At 38.2% G+C, this 22,297-nt stretch overlaps 1 protein-coding gene across 1 annotated transcript in view; it reads right to left on the bottom strand.

The window, feature by feature from the left end:
* Nucleotides 1-22,297, bottom strand: part of 128up (GTP-binding protein 128up) — a 37,178-nt gene that overhangs the window by 4,975 nt on the left and 9,906 nt on the right. Inside the window, exons 4-8 of the mRNA XM_067110372.1 lie at nucleotides 14,239-14,418; nucleotides 13,948-14,043; nucleotides 13,256-13,388; nucleotides 3,540-3,669; nucleotides 1,386-1,508 (exon numbers count right to left, since the gene is read on the bottom strand). Of these exons, the coding sequence (XP_066966473.1) occupies nucleotides 1,386-1,508; nucleotides 3,540-3,669; nucleotides 13,256-13,388; nucleotides 13,948-14,043; nucleotides 14,239-14,418 (662 nt within the window). The remainder of the gene's footprint in view (nucleotides 1-1,385; nucleotides 1,509-3,539; nucleotides 3,670-13,255; nucleotides 13,389-13,947; nucleotides 14,044-14,238; nucleotides 14,419-22,297) is intronic.

Genomic DNA, 22,297 nt, shown 5'->3' on the forward strand with positions numbered 1-22,297 from the left:
CAAAACACAGAAGCCTAGTCCAAAACCAGGCTGTGACCAACTCTGTAGGTCAAACACAATCCTCTAAAAAAAAGAAAAAATTAGCCTGTGGGTGGGCGTTAGGCACTCAGTGGTGGAAGCCGAGCACCAATGGTGCCAAGCACTCTGGAAGAGGGGGAGGGCATTCGGGAATCGGTGCCCGGTGCTGGTTGGTTGATGCCAGGAGACTGGAAGTTGAATCCAGGCATGAAGTCGGACCCAAGAAGGGACAGAGGAACCACAGCGAAAACCTAGGAAGGCTGAGGGATGAAGCTAGCCTCCCTACCTCTTGACAGGAAGCAGAGAACGGCAAACGTAATTGCGTGATGAAACAAAAACGCATTACAGGGCTTGTCTCCATCTACAAGATGCCTCGAGTAAGCGCCCATCTCCTGCTAAGCACTCTCTTCAGCTCACTTGAGCCCGCTTTGCCGCTTCAGACTTCTGCATCCGACCTCTCAGCGCCAACTTCTGGGTGCTCAGCGGCAACTATGGAGCATTCGGAGCCAACATCTGGGTGCTCGGTGCCAAAGGTAGGATGCTCAGCTAAAATCAAGTGGGATGAGTCTACACACTTTGCATGTCAATTTAATTAAATGAAAATTAGGCTGTCAAGCAATTCACCAATCAAGACAGTGAGAAGAGGTAGTTGGAGTGGTTGGGCAGCAAGACAGAGACCCAGAAAATATAGGAGATCAAGTACATGAACCTAATGTGGAACTGGGTGAAAAGCCCACAGTTGCACCGAGGAGTAATAGTTAGGAAGGATGGGAAACAAGACTGAAGAAAGTAAGCAGGAATGGAAATAAAGTAAGAGGATAAGAAGTAGGTGCAGCTAAGGACCGAAGGAATGCAGCAAACATGAGGTGCATTAATGGCATTAACCCTCAACAAGGTGTACCCGAGATGGGTTTTTTTTCCTGAGAAATAATGAAAATATTTTTAATAGCTAAGCCTACTACATGTTACTTATCCAACACGTCTTAGCAAATACAGTCAACTAATACAAAACACCATTACTTTCCTGATAAAATGTAAGCAATATACATAGTTTTCTGTGACACTTCCTGTATCTTGCTTTTCATCCATCCCCTCCGGTCTTTTACTATCTAGCAATTCAACTTCTCATTAAGGAACAAATCCTTCAGACCTGAGTAAGAATGGCTCAGTGGTCCAGCTACACTTTGACAATAATAATCAGTTGAACATGGTTGAAAAGAAAGAAACAGCTTCCCTTTAAAAAGAATTTAAGCATAACCAAAAAATATTTTTGCAAGTTATACTAACATGAGTTTTTCTTTAAAACAGTGTAGTAATTAAACAACCACACACACCTACTTACGCCTATGTGAGAAAAATATACTTACTATTTGAACTCTCTGATGATCGTTCTATGAATCTTGTTACAAAAGTCTTCCACAGACCTTTTCTCAGAATGCAAAACTACTGGGGCACTGTAGTCAGGTAACTGACCTTTCGGTTTGGTATAACTGAAAATAAATAAGGATAGGAGAGTATGATAACTTGACAATGTTTACCTCTGAATACACTTAAAATATACAGCAATGCAAAGAGGTTAGTCCAGTGATATATGATGAGAATTAGTAAAAATAACCTGGTTTTTTAACATAAAACTATGTTATTAAACTCGAGTGCATTTAGCTGTGCATCACTGACCTGTTGTCTGTATTTCAATATAATGTACCAAGACCAAAATCCTGATTTACATGTACTCATGATTTATTCTCTACTTCTATTTACTCTTGTTTGTGATACATTTCTAATTTGTTTAATAAATACAGTTCTTAAGTCTTACTTCTCTTTCTGCTTCACTTATATCAGTTTACACTAAACTCTTTTGTTTGATGTGTACACAACAAAATTGTGTCTAGGATAGTCTATACTTGTGCTTTATATAGTCTTTTCTCTTCTTTTTCTTGTTATCTTCCCTGTATAGTTATACAGTGTATGATGGGATATACTGGAATGTGAGAGCATAAAAGAAAATTTTCCAAAAATGTAAATTTTCATAATGAAATTTATTATTTAAATACTTACTTACTTACTGTTTAAATAGCATATATAAGATACCTTTAACAGTAGGTAAGATTCACACCAAATAATGAACATTATTTCATTCTTCATAGCTTCCAAGCAATTTATTTTTTAAGGAATACAATGTTGTATGGTCCATGACTAGCAACATCTTTCAGCACAGAAACAATAAGGTCAAATGATGCCTCAGTGAATGTCTTGATATTTAAACCTGACTTATATTATGATTTTGGCTTGAGAATTTTCCTAGACTGAAATTTACAGCAGCATATAATACACAGAAGACTTCTAAGTGTGAAAAATGTAAAAGGCAGTCCCAACACCTGAGGGGTTTCAAGTATAAAGATCCATACTCAAACAAAAATTACACTAACTGAAAACCTTAAAATAAATTCCTGGGAAAATGGAAAGGAATTTTCTTTCTTTAATCTTATATGATATGAATAATTAATACTGTAATAAATGCTTTCCCACATGTTTTATTTATAAGATGTTGAAAATTTTCCAGATGAAGATTGTTCACAAACAAGAAACTTGGCCTGAAGGGGCTAAAATCTAAACTTGCAAAAAATTTCTCATCACTAATTATCATGTCACATAATGAGATCCATTATTTGCTATTTAGTACAAAATTACTACAATAAGTAAACAGAAATGTAAAGACCTGTGCCTATTAAAAAATAGCCTGGAATGGAATACAAGATCTGAAATTATATTAGTTTCCCATCAGCTAACCATGCCATGATTCTCTTTAAATATTATCATCAATACTTGACCGAGTTCCTAAGGAATGCCAAAATAATATCATTTCACTTAAATGACAAATTCTAAAACAGCTCATGTAATAGACCATTAAAACATGTATTTACTGTGACATATACATTAAAAATCCTATTCCTGCAAGGAGGTAGCAATTAGGATTACATCAGTCTACCTTATGTGAACAATCCAAAACACTGAAAATCTTGGTAACACTTGCAAAAAACATAACCCACCAGAGAAAAATAATGTCAAATGCAAGCAATCATTCATTAACCATGACTATCAAAAATGTAAACAAGAGTATACTTATACATAATAATGAGGGTAACTTCCATAACGGAGGCACCTTTTGTGGTTTGTTTTGCTACTGCACTGTTCTCTGACTTCTATTTTTCATCCATTCCCATGGGTTTATTCTTGTCTGGATATCCAATATTTCTTAACTTCACCCTACTCCAATTTTCACCTCTTATTTTTTCTAGAAACGAGACAGGCATCCTCTACCACCACTACTACTACTACAACTAAAGAAAATAAAATACATACGGTGAAAGTACATCCAAATTCACATACTCCAAGACTCACTTCTAAAGATTTGTGACATAATCAGCTGCTAGGAGATACTCTCAAGTCAAAAGTAAAATTCTGAATACAAGTTCCTTAACTTTACAAAAGAATTTTGGCAATAAAGAGGTTTTACTTACATTCGACATAATTTTAGGTACTCCCACATCTTCTCTAACAAATCATCAAAATTCCACTTATGATGGGCAGATATGGGCACACAGTGGGGTATACGATAGATGATGTCCAATTCTTCAATGCTTATCTGATCTGGAAAATGAAAAAAAAAAATCAACAACTGGTTACATCCAGACAGCAACATATGCAAAGCAAGTACTAACAAGATGAGTATTTTATAAAAAGTTAAATAATAAAGGATAAAATATTATTGACTGATTTCTATATTAATTAGGGCAGCTATGTTCTGGTAAATGACAGTCTTCCTTTTCATTAATGTCTTCAAGACTGATGTCACATATGAAAAGGATAAAATTCTTACAAGTAACCTACTACAGGTTGACCATCACTAATCCGGCATCGTTGGGACCTAGAGGGTGCCGGATTAGCCATTTATTAGGCTAGAATACACGAAACACAGTAGCTAAGCACCTCATCCTAGAATTAAAATATCCCATAAATCAGTACAAGTTGGTTAATAAAGAAAAGACAATTATCAAATACAGGTAGTGCTCTGGTTACGATAATTCGACTTACGATATTTCGAGTTTACGATGGGGTTAGCAATTAATACCGATACGAAAATATTTAGGAAATATTTTTAGATTTTGCGCAGGCGCAGGCAGCGACAGAGACCAACTTACAATAGACCAACTTCTTTTCCTCCATCTCTTTATTCCATCTGCTAGTTAAAAAAGTAAAAGAGAATGATAAAAGTGTTGTTAGTAACGTTATACTCTTGCGTAAATGTGTACAGCCATAAACAACTGAACGGGAAACTGTTGTTTTGCTAATAATCGTATTGGATAACAACAGTTGTGCTTATATTTCAACCATCGTACAGTAATACACAATTACTGTAGTTATGTTACAAATGACGTTAAAGACTGAAATATTTTTTACACTATACCCTTGTTTGCTTTGGAGAAAAGATCGGCAGGGAAATATACTGCTACAGTAACTTTAAGCTGCAAGTTGTAGCTGAAGCTGAGGAAACAATATTCAAGCTGCTAATGACTAGAAATTATCGTGCATCGGCAACATGGATGAAGCACAACCGTAAATAAAACTGGAAAGAATGTATTTTAATCAAAACTACTGGGCATGAAAGAATACAAATTATTACTGTTTTCATGCCGATAAAAGATAAATACGTAAAGCTCGTGTTATGATGAAATCAAGAGAAAATAGCGAACAGAATCTTGATTTTTTTTACTCAAAAAAAAAAAAATGCCCCCAAAGCAGCCAGCCGTGATTCCCGCAAACGTCATATATTAACGAAAAAATAGCTAAATTAATTTCACAACGAGACCTATTTAAGTTATATTTCGACTTAAAAACACTTCGTATAACGAAAAATATCCTTGCCCCAAATAAATAAACTATCCATATTCATTTACGCTAACTAGAAGCAATACAAAAGCAATATGAGAATATACGCAATTGGAAACAATGTAGTAAAGCATAACTTTTTAAAAGATCCATGAAAAACATGCACATTCATTATGTTGATGTTTGTATAATACCCTTAACCCTTAAACGCCTAATGGACGTACCATACGTCCACGAAAATTGTCTGTTGGATGTCAAGTGGACGTACCATACGTCGACTAAAAATGCTTTTTTTAAATATTCGCGGAAAAATAATTATAGGCCTAGTTTGCGGAAGGTTTCAAATAACGCGCCTTGAGGGATGCTGGGAGTTCACGGATCAAGCTGTTGTTTTGTTTATAAGCGTCACCCAGACGCGCATGCGAGAATTCCCTCCTTCTCGTACCAGACAGCATCAGCGTCGGACCGTGCGAGAGCGATTTTTTGACGCATCCATGTTTTGCAGAACTTTGGCAAGTGTTTGCGTATTTGTGCTGCAACAGGACGTTCGCAGAGATGTCTCAAAGCCGTCAGGACCGTGAAAGGCGCATACTGCCTGTTGGTAGTGAGCGTGTGAGACGAGTTTTAGACTGGGATGCTGGAGAAGGACCCAGCAGCCAAAGTGACCCAGCTTCTCAGCGCCGTGTTGTTCGCCCACGCAGACCGAAGGCGACCAAGGACCACATCCCGTGCCTTTTACGACCCCTAGGAAGCATCGGGTGTCCTGAGGGGCATCCGTAAATTTTTGAAAAAACTTTTTCCTTCGCTGAAAATCCTGGCATTTCTTGAGTCACCTTGTCGTAATTTTTTCGCCGTTTTATATTATTCGTTACATAAAGTGTTATACATCAAAATGTGCGCAATTTCATGTAGAATACAACAAAAAATAAATCATTCTTTTAACTATTAACAGTTTTGAAATATTTTCATTTAAATCACGATAACTGACAAAATTTTAACATTCGGTCAATTTTGACTCGATCAAAATGCTCGAAAAACGCAATCGTAAGCCAAAATTCTTACATTCTAGTAACAATCAATCATTTACCTTTATTCTGCAATAAACGGAAAGTCTCCAGCACAATATTTCGATTTAGATTTCTTGAGTCACATTGTCGTAATTTTTTCGCCGTTTTATATTATTCGTTACATAAAGTTTTATACATCAAAATGTGCGCAATTTCATGTAGAATACAACAAAAAATAAATCATGCTTTTAGCTTTTACCATTTTTGAAATATTTTCATATAGATAACGATAAATAGAAAAAAATCAACCTTCGGTCAACTTTAACTCGATCGAAATGCTCGAAAAACGCAATCGTAAGCCAAAATTCTTACATTCTAGTAACAATCAATCCTTTACCTTCATTTTGCAACAAACGGAAAGTCTCCAGCACAATATTTCGATTTATGGTGAATTTTTGAAAAAAACTTTTTCCTTCCATCCTCGCGCGCGAACTCCGCTAAAAATCCTAGCATTTCTTGAGTCACCTTGTCGTAATTTTTTCGCTGTTTTATATTATTCGTTACATAAAGTGTTATACATCAAAATGTGCGCAATTTCATGTAGAATACAACAAAAAATAAATCATGCTTTTGGCTTTTACCATTTTTGAAATATTTTCATATAAATAACGATAAATAGAAAAAATCAACCTTCGGTCAACTTTAACTCGATCGAAATGGTAAAAATGCAATTGTAAGCTAAAAACTTACAGTCTAGTAATATTCAATCAATTTCCTTCATTTTGAAACAATTGGAAAGTCTCTAGCACAATATTTCGATTTATGGTGAATTTTAAAAAAACTTTTTTTTACGTCCATGCGTTACATTAATTCATGCATCATTTTGTGATAATATTTTCTCTGTTACTTTAATCGTTTACAATCTGTTATACACCAAAATCATCGCAATTTAGTGTACAATACAACTAAAAAAATTAACTCATTAGCTTTAACCGTTTTGCTTACAGCGATTTGTATACAATTATATAAGTTTTTTTTTTTTTTCTGTCTTATATTCCAATATTTATATATGATAATGATATTTTTTCATTTCTGATGGTTGCATACTAAACTTCAGGCAATGAGAAAACAAGGAGCCAAAAATGAACTCTTAATCTTAAAAACTAAGCGTGCTGTGATTTTTGAAAAAACTTTTTTTCCGCTTCGGCGCTAGCTCCCGAACGCCGCCAGCATACGGGAGACGTTTTTGTAAATAGGGCTTCGGCGTTTAAGGGTTAATATGTGAATAGAGTTCAGTATAATGTAGGCTAGGCTACCAGTTTGTTGATGCAGCACACTGCGCCACCAAATCGAAGCAGCAGGCGAGCGAGTTTGCGCAGCGACCCGGGAAATTTGAAAATTAGTGCGGAAACATTAGAAATTACTCTAGCCGAAATTTGTGCCGGATTACTGATTGTTCCGGACTACTGATTGCCGGATTAGTGATGGTCAACCTGTACCAGGCACTGATTCTAATATGAGCATTCTGCAGATTTAAATAAAAAAAAAAAAAGAGGTACTGTGCTGTACCAAATGAAGAAGACAGATTCTTTTAGCTAAGTTACAGAAAAATTATATTTTTCAAGTTAAATCACCCAATCAGTTTACTAATTGGAAAGAAGTGAAAAAAAATCTTATATTTAACCAATTCTTAGAAAAATAATATAATGGCAAACACAACTGCATTAAAAATGAAATTTTTATGATAAAATAGTGTTTTATATATACTTACCAAGCAATTACATAGCCATTAGTTTCAACTCGCACGGCAGCTAAAATTTTTAAGTTCGCAGTAGCGCTACTTTTTTTAGGTAGGTGACTAGCCCCGCCCACTTTTGGGGAAAGAGAGGAACAACTCAGCAAAGAGCTTCAATTTTATTTGTGCCCTTCTGTTCATGCGAGGGGAGGAGGGAGAGCTCCGGTCATGTAATTACTTGGTAAGTATATACAAAACTTCATTTTATCATAAAAAATAAGTAACTTACCATGTAATTACATAGCTGAATCCCACACTGACAGGAGGTGGGTTGCATGGACATATCTACTCCAAAACATTAGTAATGGTAATGAATTTGAGAATAGAAAAGTTGCTAGCATTGATACAATACTTGTTGTTCCTTACCTGGTGAGAGAGCTACTGCAGGAAGATACTGCCATTGGTTGGTGCTCACCTTATCCTGTACTGGTGTGGCGGTATAGCCGTGGAGTGCCTACTACTTAAGTGGGAACTTTGCAGCGAAGGACATTTTCAATGGCTAGCAAAGCATCCAATGTTACCCCTGATCTGGGAGCAGTACTACAAATAAAAACAACCAGAAAAAACAATGTTGTCACCTACACCACATACATAAAAACTGCCACCCATCCACTAAAAACTGGGGGGCACTCCAGATACACAGTACCTCCAGGCTCCCCTAAGACTCAACACCCTATGTCAAGGTAAAGAGAAAAAAGGATGGAAGGGATGATTCCTACGCTTCTTTCCCCAAAACCATGCCTGCCACTAACAACAGACCCAGGGTACTGCAATTTTCATACACCATTTCCACTTCCCACAAGTAATGGGTTGCTAAAATCCACTTGCACCTCCAATATGTTGCTTGAAGAATGGAAGAGAGAGACATGTTATGTTTAAAAACTAACGAAGTAGCGACCGCTCTGACTTCGTGAGCTTTGAATGTAAATGAGGGTAAGACATCCTCCCCAATCAGAGAATGTGCGTCTGCAATAAGGTCTCTAGACAAAAATGCCAGGGCATTTTTAGACAGTGGACGAGAAGGATTTTTCATTGAGCACCACAGGTTACTCGCAGGTCCACGGATTTCCTGTTCTGTGCAAATAATATCTTAATTCCCTCACAGGACAAAGAGCTCTCTCTTCCTCTTCTGGTCCCAAGCCCTCCATCAGATTCTTAATAATAAACAAACAAGGCCAGGGCTGAGACGGGATCTTGTTCTTGGCTAAAAATCCCAAGGTAAATGAACAGACTATGTTCCCTTGGGAGATGCCAATCATCTTATCAATTGCATGTAGTTCACCAACACGTTTAGCAGTTGCTAAAGCCACAAGAAAAAGGGTCTTTCTGGTGAGATCCCTTAGCAAAATAAAACGAAGGGGCTCAAAACAGGGACTAGACAGCCATTTGAGAACCATATCCAGGTTCAAAGAGACAACTCCTATCTCCTTATGCTTGGCTGTGTCGAATGACTTAAGGAGGTCGGAAAGATCCTGGTTCGAGGATAGATCTACTCCCCTATGTCGAAAGACAGCCCAGCATGGCCCTGTAACCTCTAATAGTAGAGGAGGACAAACCTCTAGAGGACCTTGAATACAGCAGAAAATCTGGTATCTGCTATACACATCTGAGGAGACGAGATGTTATGTCTTCTGCACCAAGCATGAAAGACTGTCCACTTGGCTTCATAGACTTTGCTAAAGGATTGACATCTACACCTAGCAATAGCCTCTTCAGTTGATCTTGAAAAGCCCTTTGCTCTAATAAGCTTCCTGACAGTCTGTGCCCTGTCAGGGGCAGAGTGGACAATCCTCAATGGCACCTCCTGAAGTGGGGCTGTCTGAGTAAACTTGGCTTTTGAGGGAGCAGCCTCGGAAAATCCACCAGAAGTCTGGGAAGATCCGGGAACCACTCCTTCGAGGACCAAAACGGGGCTATTAAGGTCACTGTCACATTTTGGTGGGTCCAAAACTTGTTTAGGACTTCCCTCACCATGCTGAATGATGGGAAAGCATGAAGGTCCTTGTTCGACCAGTTTTGTAGCATGGCGTCTGTCGCCCATGCTAGAGGGTCCGGGGCTGGCAAACAGAACAATGGAAGACGATGATTCCTGGATATTACAAATAGGTCCAGACTCGGCTTTCCCCACAGTTTCCACAGATCTAAGCAGACTAGAGGGTCCAGGGTCCATTTTGTGGGGGAGAACTTGTCTTTGACGGCTCAGCTAGTCTGCCAAAACATTTAGTTTTTATTGAATAAAACATGTAAGGATTCTGGTCCGCCCAGAGGAGAAGGGTCCTCACTACCTCACAGAGGGAGAAAGAGTGAGTCCCTCCTTATTTCCTGATATAAGACAGGGCAGTGGTATTGTCCATGTGGACTGCTACTGTCTTGTTAAAAATATCCAATGCAAAAAACTGTAGCCCCAAACGAATCACCTTTAACTCTTTGACATTGATATGTGAAGTTATTTGTTCCAGGGACCATGTCCCAGAAAATTCCTTGTTCCCAGCCCCCCAACCTAGGTCCGACGCGTCTGAGTAGAAGTCTAGGTCGGGGCTCAGAGGGGGAAGAGATTTCCCTTCTAACAGTTTGTCTTCAGAATTCCACTATTGCAACTCCTCCTTGATTTCTGGGGTCACAGGAAAAATGAACGTGCCTGGGAATTTTCTTCGGTCCCAGCTGGCCATCAGGAAGAACTGTAGAAATCTCATATGGAGTCTGCCCAGAGAGACGACTGTTCTATGGAGGCTAGACTACCTAGAAGACTCATCCACTTGTTGGCTGAGCAGTCTTGAAGAGAGAGAAATTCGTTGACCGCCCTCAGGCAGGATTCTACTCTCTTGGGGGACGGAAAACCCGAAAACTCTGAGTCTATCGTCATTCCTTAATATAGAATCTCATGTGTCAGAGTCAATTGGGGCTTCTGCGTATTGATCAATAAACCCAAGTTTTGGGCTAGGAGAATGGTCTTCCGAAGGTCCTCCATACACTTCCCCTTCAACTAGGATCGAAGGAGCCAATCGTCCAGATAAAAGATGTTGACTCCCATACGATGCAGCCACTTTGCTAGAGGGACAAGAACCCGAGTGAAGACTTGAGGAGCTGTAGAGAGGTCGAAGCACAGAGCTTGAAACTGATAAACTCTGTTTTAGAACACTAACCCGAGGTATCCTGGAGTCCGGATTGATGGGGACGTGGAAGTATGTGTCCTGCATATCGATGGAAATCACCCAACCTCCCTGGCGAATGGATGATAGGATGGTCCAGTTCATTTCTATCCTGAATTTCGTCTTCTGGACGAAGAAATTCAGGGTGCTAACGTCCAGGACAAGTCTCCAACCTTCTGATGACTTTGGGACTAAAAAGTCAGTTGTAGAACCCCTGAGAACTGACGTCTTCAACCAACTCTTTTGCTCTCTTCCTGAGGAGGGATGAAACTTCTTGGGAGAGGGCCAAAAACCTCTCCAACCCTACTAAATAGGCAGTCAATGCGATGAGCGTATTGACTAAGGGTGGTTTCTCCCTGAAAGGGGTGGAGCAGCCTGCCCTCAGGACTTCCTAGATCCAACGTTCCGCTCCCTTTGCTTCCCATCTTCCTAAAAATGAAGGAGTCTGGCTCCTACTGGAGTATGGAGGACAGAGTCCTCACTTCTGTGAGCAAGGCTTGGAGGAGGACTTAACGGCATGAGATGAGAAGCGGACATTCCAGCGAGGTCTGGAGTAAACCCTTTGCCTGCTACTATGAAAGGGCTGTGGCTGGAGAGGAGAGACCATCTTGGTGCCAAAGGCAACCATCTCCTTAGGGCATCCAGTAGACTAGGCCAAGAGGTCTTGTGTTGACTTCTTTTGAAGGTCCGACACAATTTCTTGTACTGTGGACTGTGGAAACAGGTGGTGACAGTCTAGGGGAGAGAAAAGAAGCGCCAACTTTTGTGAAAAGCAACCCCCTTGGTGGTGTACAAGCACCAAAGGTCTCTCTTCTTGAGCACCCCAATAGCAAAGAGAGGCCAACTCCTGGGAACCGTCTCTAATGCCCTTATCTGTACAAGAGAGGACACCAAGCCATTCCACGGCACAATCTTCAGGCAAAACAGCACATCCTTAATTTTACGTGCAAGAGCTTCCTCAGCCCAGTCCAAGAAACTCAAGGCTTCAAAGACTTTAAACACGTTCTTGAGGAGATGGTCCGGTTTGGTTGCAGAGAACATCACCTTGGCTGACGAAAATGCAGACCTTCGGGATGATGAAATTACCCCAGAGAAGTCCCCCTAGGAGGAGGCAGAGGCTCCCAAGGAGGGAGCCTCTCCTGTGGTGTACGATAAGTACCTCCTTCGAGACAGTCTGGAAGGAGGAAAACTGAAGGAGGCCTTCCCCTGCTCTCTCTTCTCAGAGCCAACCCTCAACCTCATTCAAGGCCTTTCTCGCTGAGGAGAGAAAGCACCATTTTAGGAAGCCTTTTGGAGTCGACAGGCTGGTTGATCATTAAAAATACAAAGAGCGGCGAAGCCGGCTCCGCTGGTGAGAAGAAATCACTAAAACTAGCAAGAAAATATCTCAGCAAGGCCAGAAAAGCCAAAGGAGAAGCGTCCTGGTCTACTTCCTCTTCCACATCCGACGACACCGGAGACAAAGACAAGTCTGCTGGAAGTTGAGGAGTCGATGAAGCATTCCTGAGCAAGCTCAAAATGCTGTCCATTTGGCGCTGAATGGGAGCCAACGATGGATCAACAACTGTGGGTGCCTGAGAACCTGAGGCAGGTGTCTGAAGAATCTGAAGAGGAGGAGGCAGCTGTGCGGAGGCTGGCGCTGGGTGCTTAGCAGCTGGCACCGCAAACACTGGAGCTGGCGCCACGTGCTCTAGCAGCCGCCTTCCTCTTCCTGTCCCTTTCTAATTTAGCTAGATGTGACCTTAAATTCTTCCAATTTTTTCTATCCCAGTCTTTACATTCCTCACAGGTCAAATCCACTGAACATACCTGTCCCCTACAATCTGTGCAAAGGGCAAGCGGGTCATAAGAAGCCTTTGTCAATCTTGTACTGCAGCCTTTACTGCAATACCTAATACTAGATTAACTTGAGTCAGACATTGTACACAAGTCAACTATCAACAAAGTCTAAATCATGAAACACTTGTCTCTAACCATGAAAATAAGTCAAAATTCGGGAAAGTCAGTCACAAATAACCTAACAATGTACCGAAAAGGCTATCAGATACAACAATACTTCACCAATTGGGCAAAAAACATCAACCGGAAAAGCAAAGAATTTCAAAATGAGCTGCTTCATACAAGTGGTCTACAATCATAAGCCGACAGAAACAAATTGAAGCTCTTTCCTGAGTTGTTCCTCTCTTTCCCCAAAAGTGGGCGGGGGTAGTCACCTACCCACAATAAAAGTAGTGCTACTGCGAATTCCTAAATTTTAGCTGCCATGAGAGTTGAAACTAATAGCTATGAAATTACTTGGTAAGTTACTTATATAAAATGATCACTTCATTTGATGAATAAAAAACAAAAATATTGAAGAACAGCTGCAGGACAATAACAATGTACCACATGCATACCAATTTTGTTTAGAAGGTAGATGCAGGGGATATAGACACGATTTCCCTCAATGACATCAATAAGATCATCAGCCGTTGCATCATACTTAAGGACAATATCAGCATTGTGGATACGATATTCAGCCAGAATAGTCTGAAAGTACATAACATTGGATTCAAGTACTGAAAAGATGTAAATTTGAAAACTAAACTCAATATTTTCAAGAAAACCCACTTCAGAGTCAACTTAGCAGGATATGGTATTCACTAGTGTTGATCCACAAATAAATCTTCACAGACTCCCAGGCCAAACTATAGTGTTAAACTCTCCAGATAATTAAAAATATTTATACTGCTGAACTTTTTTAATACAAAAGCTTTTACTTCAACATCCTGAATGGGACAAACTTTGACTTCCTCATTAGATCAGGTAGGTATATGTTGCACTTGCAAAAGGAAGAAATAACTGACCAGTCTGATACGTGTCTGTCCCAGACACGTCTGTTTCTCACTGACCACAATGTGCTATTTTCTTAAAAAACACTTAAAATAAAGGAGTCTTAATTACCAGAAAAATTCCATGTACATAGAGGAGCCAAATCTTAAACTGATATTATATTAATAAGCACATACACAATGTCTACAGATTTAGTAGAGTCTTATCCCTTTGCAATACATATCATAGCTCCAAGTTGAAGAATCAAATGACTTACCTTCACTAATTCCAAATCTAATTCCGTTTGAGGCACTACACACTGCAGATTAACACCACCCTTTTCTTTCTTTCTGAAGGTAATCTGAGGTGGTTCCTAAAATTTTTTAAAAATGTACAAATTAATACATTTCTCATACATTTCCTAACAAAAATAATGCAACTCTGTTGTATATCATTATCAGTACTTGGGAACATAACCCAATAATAGAATGGGGGCAGTACATACAATATCTTATAAGTGAACATACACATATATCACAAAGCAAAAATCCATAATTACAGCACTTACTTTGTTCAGTCGAATTCCAAAACCCTCTAATTCACGTTCAATCAACTTCTTATGTCCAACAGGCTTTAGAACATCAAGGACGATGAAAATTAAAGAGCAGGTTCGAGCAACAGCTATAACCTGTTTACCTCGACCTTTACCATCTTTTGCTCCTTCAATGATACCCGGCAGATCAAGTAACTATAAATAAAATATCACACAATAAATAGGTTCCTTTTTTACTGACCATACATCACCAAATTAGTCTTACAATAATAATTATAATAATCCTAATTCAAATGGGTCTGCTTCTTGAAATTAAATACTCTACAGATGTCCGATCCCACTTGTATATAGTAGAAATCTGCAGGATTGAAAATGTCAAAACAGTGTATCAGTTAAGTTGTATAGACAAAAAGAACATGTGTGAAGACGCAGGAGTAAAGTATGTACGAGATGTAATATAAGGTTGAACTGAAGAGTGAACAAAATAAAAAACAGTATTAGAAATTCAGTGGTTTACACTTGAGGATAGCAATACATTAAATACTTACTGTACAGTAATTAAATACACTGATCATAAGCAAGATTGTAATTCTGCTACTGTGTTTGCTTAAAAAATGTATGACTGATTGATCAATTTCTAATACTAACCATGCTATGGTCATTGTGAGATGACCACTTTTAGCTTCCCCTTTGACCATATTATTACAAAATTATACTTCAAGAGGAAAATTTATAATTGTTGCTGTCTGAATCTCTTAAGCCAAGTGTGAGTTCTACTTGTCCCTTTATTATACAACTAAGGAACTTTCTTGACATTGTCAGGAGTATTCATATCAAGTTCATGAGAGACTCAAATGCTACCCTAATTAAATATGCTCCTAAACAACAGTTTACTAACCTATCTTTTTCATAACCTTATTTTCTATTCTATCTTTAAATTTATCTAGAGTTATTTTATCTTGCAATTTTAATCTTTGGAATCATACAATTAATTAATCTAAATTAAGATAACATACTGTTTCCCTTGTTTCTGTACCATGCAGAAAGAATATAAATATACCAAAATACGACTAAATGCTTTCTCAGACTTCTTTTATCAGTATACACAGTGGAGACATTAAGACAAGCTTTTCCATTTACTGTAAGCTGTCTTCACTGTACAGTACCTGATTTATAATGTACAAAAGCAGGTGAATTTAGAGAAAATACTACAAACAAGAAGGTCCATGGTCTTGGCATGAATGTGATAGATATGGTAAGTGCTACCAAACCAAGTAGATTTTTAATAAGTTCTATGACGGACAAGGTTAAGTTTGGGCTATTCAGCCATTTCCATTATTTTTTACTCAAGATGCTCTTAAAAAACTTTTTTTTTTTTTTTTACTGTCAAACATGGATAATTTAATGGTGCATCAATGTTTTATGGTATTATTTTTTAAAATCACGTGTTCTTTGCATAGTCCTGTTACATAAATGAAAAGAATCATCAATTTCAATATAAAATGTTTCCAAATAATCATCAACCTTTCAAGATGTTTATGGACATTTGGCAAGTTCAGCTGAAATGGGAGCACTTTATGAATAACCATTATGAACTTTTTTTTCATATTATGAACTTTTTTGCATATGTTGAAAAACCCCCGCAGATAAAAACTGGAAGAGATAACAGTAATGTATTTTCATTAATCTGCTGTGGGAAGGGATCCACAAGGAAAACTCCACACTAAAAATTACGATTCAAAACAAAAAATATAAGCAATTATTAATTTAAAAATAATAAAATGAAGGGAAAGTTTCACAAAAAAATGGTGATCCTAGTCTCAAGGAAAAGTGCGGAGGAAGCTGAGAGGTAGCAACCATAGGCAGGACAGAGTATAAGAAGTAGGAATCTGGATCTTGGCTGACTTAAAACCAGTGAGACTGGGATTTCCTCAGTAAGGCAATAAATGATATATGGTCTTGTATGAAAAACTTTTGTTAGAAAATTTTCTTAATCTATTCAGTAAACTATCTTAGATATACCTGGTAATTACAGTTACAAGTTATAAGAAGGAACTTGTCTAGATAAAAATATAATTTTCACAATTTCATTTAAGCGTACTACTACGTTACTGTGTACAGTACTGTACAGTCTGGGACAAAACTCCCTTTCCCTCTGGTCTGGGTTATTCGTGAATATGGCAACGTCACACTCTTTCGAGTCCACCGAGAATTGGGAAACTACCTTGCTGATAGTTCAACTATTTACTTTGAATGAATGAAAGGGGTTTGTCAGAGACACTTTGCTTACACCTATGATGTCTTTCACTGTATTCTACTATTTTCACTCATACAGATGAATGTTGTTCGGCCCGGTAGAGCTTCAGACTGTCATTCGATGGGCCGGAGTTCAATTCCCGTGGCCGGCTGATGAAGAGTTAGAGGAATTTATTTCTGGTGATAGAAATTCATTTCTTGCTATAATGTGGTTCGGATTCCACAATAAGCTGTAGGTCCCGTTGCTAAGTAACCAAATGGTTCTTAGCCACGTAAAATAAGTCTAATCCTTCGGGCCAGCCCTAGGAGAGCTGTTAATCAGCTCAGTGGTCTGGTAAAACTAAGGTATACTTACTTCGGCCATTAAGAAAGCGTTCAATGGATTTGTAGGAATTTTTATCATTCATTGTGTTACAAGTCATATCTTTATGCAAAGGTAAAGAGTTCGAACTTCAATTGTTGTTTTTAAAGGTAAGAATCTCTCTCTCTCTCTCTCTCTCACATATTTTTTATTATGTGTTACACAATTTTTACCTCAGTAATTCACTTTTCCGCCACTGACATCCGTTTTCAGTTTTTTATTCGAAATCCCTTTTCAATTATTTTCCCATATGGGAAGCTCTTGAGATATATTTTGCCACTGATAGGTGTTGCTAAAATTCAATAGCTAGGTCCTCTATTAGCGGTCATCTCTATTCTATGATGGTTCAAATAAGCTGTAAGCTCGAATGAATGAATTTAAGAAATTTATGGCCGAAGCTGAGTGCCAGGGGAAGTCTACCCTTACATTACCTATGTCATTGTCCAGAAAAGTTTCCCTGTGCGACAAGCGGTTATATTTCACTTTGTTGAAAAGAAAACCAAGGCAGGCCAATATTCTTGGGTCAATTTTTCCGTTCCTTTTGAATCCTCAAAATAGCATTTGTCTATTATGAACATATACCGAAGTTTGTTGTGGTCTTCTGCACCATTCCTGGCAGCAGTTTATGAAATGTGCCCATGAATACTACAGTATATGCTGCATGCAAGAGACTGCAATTATTTGTAGGTTACCCTAATTTAGGGTAGAAGTACCAACATAAATATCACTTTATGATATGCAGATGTTATTCAGAAACATTTTGCAAAAGAATAATTGTTAGTCTAAATCGTTATAACTTCATTTCTCCATTTCTGTCTTGGAAGAGAAATTAAGACACTGCCTGTTTGTTAACGTATTTCAAATTTTCATATACAATACAGCATCTCGAAATTAAAGCATACGAGAATGAAATCATAAACAAATCTGAAAACATATCTTAGAGATAAAAAGTGAGAGTCAATGGTAAAGTTATCTAATGTCGATTTATTTTAGCCGTGCGATAGTTACCAAATGGAACCATGTCTGCTCCTTAAAATTTAGATCTTCTAGGTAATAGAAAAAATATAGCAATACCTGTATAGATAAAACACGTTTCCTAATTTCATGGAGAGTGACACTTTTCGAGAAATACTCCAAAATGTAATCTCACAGCGGAAGAAATATGACTCAAAATATATTATTTCATGAATAACAAGTGAATCAGGTAGCCTAGTTACCAAATAATAATAAGACTGTTTACAGATTAGGTAACATTTTATTGGCCTGAAAAGGAATGACGGATTGCCAATTAAAGCTTCACTCATTAACGTGTGTGGCCATGGCAAACAGACACCAACATGATGCTATTGCCCTGCATGGGAAATTTGTTGGTAGTGCAGGATTTAATGTCGGGGAGATTTCTAGGCAGACAGGCGTATCGAAGCCAACCGTTCATCTGCGGTTGCGGCGATTCGATGAATCCTGAATTTTAACAGATCTTCTGAGGTCCAGACGTCCGAGACTTACTACTGCAGCAGATGATGCAAGGGAGCTGGCCGACATCCAAGAACACCCTTTCACTAACGCTGTAAAGACTACCCAGAGACTACAATTGGATGCTTCAGTCAGGACAACCAGACGAATACTTCATCGTAATGAAATCCATCACCGGTAGGTATTGAAATGGAGTATTTGAATATGACCCTTAACAGTTAAGTACTTCTTAGGTTTTGATAGTTTCAGAACCTTAATTATAATATGGGACTAATTCAATTACATTTTATACATTGCATGAACTTCAATCCATTTGTTTTATTTAGTTCCCTACAACCTAGCTTTACTAATACAGTACAGTGTTTTGCAAAAGTATCTAAGGTGTTCAATTTTTGTTTGGATGAAAGTTTCTTTTAACTCGTTTAAGACTAATGGAATGAGGACTTTTATGGGTTGTGTTCTCAGACATACTGCTACCTATGTGGCATAATTATTGTAGGTAGCTGTTCAGAAGCTTAATTCGAGAATATGAAAGTAGACTTATTTTGAGGCAATGTATATGAATATTTTATGATTACAAGATCATAACTCTGATGAAAACAGGATGAATAAAATCTTATTTAAAGATATTACCGAAACTAGAATTCTGGATTTCATTTAATTTGCCTTTTCAATTCATAATGCTTAAGCTATTCAGAATCATTGCAATGTTGGAGAGTTTATCATAATTTTTAAGATTTCTTGAAAATTTGGGTGCCTCATAAGGTTTAAAGTTAATCTGATTGCTGTTCTATCTCATGTTTCTCCATGCTCTTTATCAAGATATTACATTTTTTCTGTAGGATTCCTGCTGTTAAGGAAGTGCTAGAGGAGTGCCACCGCGTTGCAAGACTAGCCTTTGCACGGGAATACGCTGAGAAAAACTTTGACTTTTGGAGTAGGGTTGTGTTTTCTGATGGACGTTTCCCAGCCCGAGAAGAATCCTAAAAGAGTTCAGAGGTCTGGTTAAACAAATCATTTATAACTAACTAAATCTGATGGATGTTTAAAAACACCAGATACCCAGACTGCACTGTTTATAAAGAAGCCAGAAGTGGCCATGTTTGTCTGAACATTTGGGGATGGATAAATCTACATAGCGTGGGTGAACTAACAGAAATTAACGGCAGATTTAATTCTGATCAATACATAAAAATTTTAGAGGAAGTCATGCTACCCACTGTTAGAGCTTTTACTCTTCCTTATCCAGAGCATATAATTTTCATCCAGGTAAGCTATATTTCAGCTTTTTTTTTCAAGAATGTTAATACTATTGCAACAACAACATAAGGCCTGACAACCTTTGTGGATATTAATCAGATCTTAGATATTTGGTTTTGTATCATTACAGCTGAAGATATTGTGGTTCACCAAGTATTTTTTGTTTTTCCCTCTTTCATTCAGGACCACTGCAGCATCCACACTTCGCGCGAGGTAACTATGTAGTTCAATGATCATAATGATAAAATGGAGCTGCTGAACTGGCCTAGTCGTGGTTGTGACCTCAACCCAATTGAAAATGTTTGGGCGAACATAGTCAACGCTTGGGGAACTCAGCAGGAGAGGAACAAACCACAACTTCTCCAACACGTATTAACTGAATGTGAGGCAGTAAGGCAATGTCCAAATGTTGTTTACAATATGGTGTCGTCGATGCCGAGACATCAACAAGAAGTCATCGACAGAGAAGGTGGCTGGACAAAATATTTATCATTATTCATCTTTATTTTTTATATGTAGACTGGTATGTTCATTGTAAAAATAAATTGCATTTAAGTATTAATGTTCCATTATTAAACCATTACTGAATTCAAGAATGCTACCTTATACTAGTAATAAAATAATAGATGGAGCAAGATGGTTATCTAGGAATTTGTCTTGAAATTCCTGAAATATGAATACAGTAGTAGGCTGTGGTGATGAAACAAAATTTGGGGCTTACAGTAATGACTGATTGCTGAAATTCAACGAGTTAAAAGTTTGCTTTAGAATAATTCTTTGATAATAAAGTTATAACTAATTTTGTTCTTTGTTAAAGTTCTGATGTTGCTCCTAATAACCTTCTAATGGTAAGCCATGATATAAAGGTATAACCAACTAGATAAGAAATTAAGGGTCTCCCCCCACCCACCCCCGGAAAAATATATACTTCTTATATAAGTCTATTAAGCTCTGTTATTTAAATAGAATATATATAATAAAAATCTGAAAAAATATATGAAGTTGGAGAACAACCAATCAGGAGGGAAAGCCAGTCCAAATTCGCTTTGCTACTGTACAACAATTAACTTGATGATAGACACTCTCAGAACGAAGGATGGCTAAGAGTAAAACCACTGGAAAAGATATATTCCAAATTTATGCAAGTAGTTTGGCTACTCTTCAACATTACATTTTAATTTTAATAACCTAGTCAAATAAAGACTGTAGGCAAGGATATACATTTATGACAGACTGAATCCTTGAGAAGTGAAGTATATTTGATAATGCTCCTGACAAAAAACAAAGGGAGATTTCTTGCCCATTGTCATCATTTGGGGTTAGCAGCTAATAATTTTTATCAGATAGGCCTAGCAGGAGGAGATGGAAGATAGCATCTCTATTGCTGTCCCGACCAATTTTAGTAAAATGATATTTTAATGATAAAATAAAGTTTGTTCATACTTACCTGGCAGATATATATATAGCTGTATTCTCCGAAGGTCCGACAGAATTTCAAATTTCGCGGCACACGCAGTGGCCGGTCAGGTGGTTAGTACCCATTCCGCCGCTGGGAGGCGGTATCAGGAACCATTCCCATTTTCTATTCAGATTTTCTAACGCCACTGTCTCCTGAGGGGAGGAGGGAGGGCAATATAAATATATATATCTGCCAGGTAAGTATGAACAAACTTTATTTTATCATTAAAATATCATTTTGTTCATGAGACTTACCTGCCAGATATATATATAGCTGAATACCACCTTTGGAGGGGGGTAGAGACAGCCAAGAATTAGGGAAAAAACCAATTATTGGTAAAATTATTTTGGTTCCTTATCTGATAGCGTAGCTGACTGAGTGGTTACTGTCACTCTAGTCTGCTTCTGCTTTACTAGAGACCCCAGCGAGGTAGTGACCTATATAGCTGGCGACTTCTAGATGATCTGTCAACGGGGGCGTGACCACAATGTGACTAGATCATAGACCATACAAAGAGGACAAAAGAGCATTACTAACCACCTAACCAACACCTAAAGCGTTAGTTTGCAAAGGATTGGGAAGACTGCCTCCAGTAGTCGACCCAACAACCACAAAAACACAATTAAAAAGGGGATAGGATCAGAGTTACCCCCTGTCCCCAAGGTTGCTGAAGCAGCAATGTATGGTCCCAGCGAAAAGCAATTTTCGTATGCTACCTAAACATCTTGCCAAGAGTGTGAGGCAAACACCGAATTGACTTCGCCAAAATGTGGCACTAAAAATGTCACTGAGTACCATATTTTTCTTGAACGCCATGGAGGTAGCAACTGCCCTCACCTCGTGAGCGTTAACTCTCAACAACTTGAAGTTGGAGTCGTCACAACTAGAGTGTGCGTCCTTAATGACGTCCCTAATGAAGAATGCCAGTGCATTCTTCGACATAGGTTTAACTGGTTGCCTCACAGAACACCATAAAACATCCAATGGACCACGAGTGTCCTGTGTTCTTTTAAGGTAGTACTTGAGAGCTCTAACTGGACATAGAACTCCCTCAGGTTCCTGTCCAATAAGGTCTGCTAAACCTTTAATTTCAAAGTGTCTAGGCCAAGGGTTAGAAGACCTATCATTCTTAGCCAAGAACTTAGGGCTTAAAGAATAGACAGCATTGTGTTCCTTGAAGCCCACATGACGGCCTCGAACTTCTCTCACTCTCTTCGCGCGAGGAATGCCGTTTCGAGTAACATCCTTAAGAGATGCAGAGTGGA

The sequence above is a fragment of the Macrobrachium rosenbergii genome, chromosome 10 (genome assembly GCF_040412425.1).
Source record: "Macrobrachium rosenbergii isolate ZJJX-2024 chromosome 10, ASM4041242v1, whole genome shotgun sequence".
Lineage (NCBI taxonomy): Eukaryota > Metazoa > Arthropoda > Malacostraca > Decapoda > Palaemonidae > Macrobrachium > Macrobrachium rosenbergii.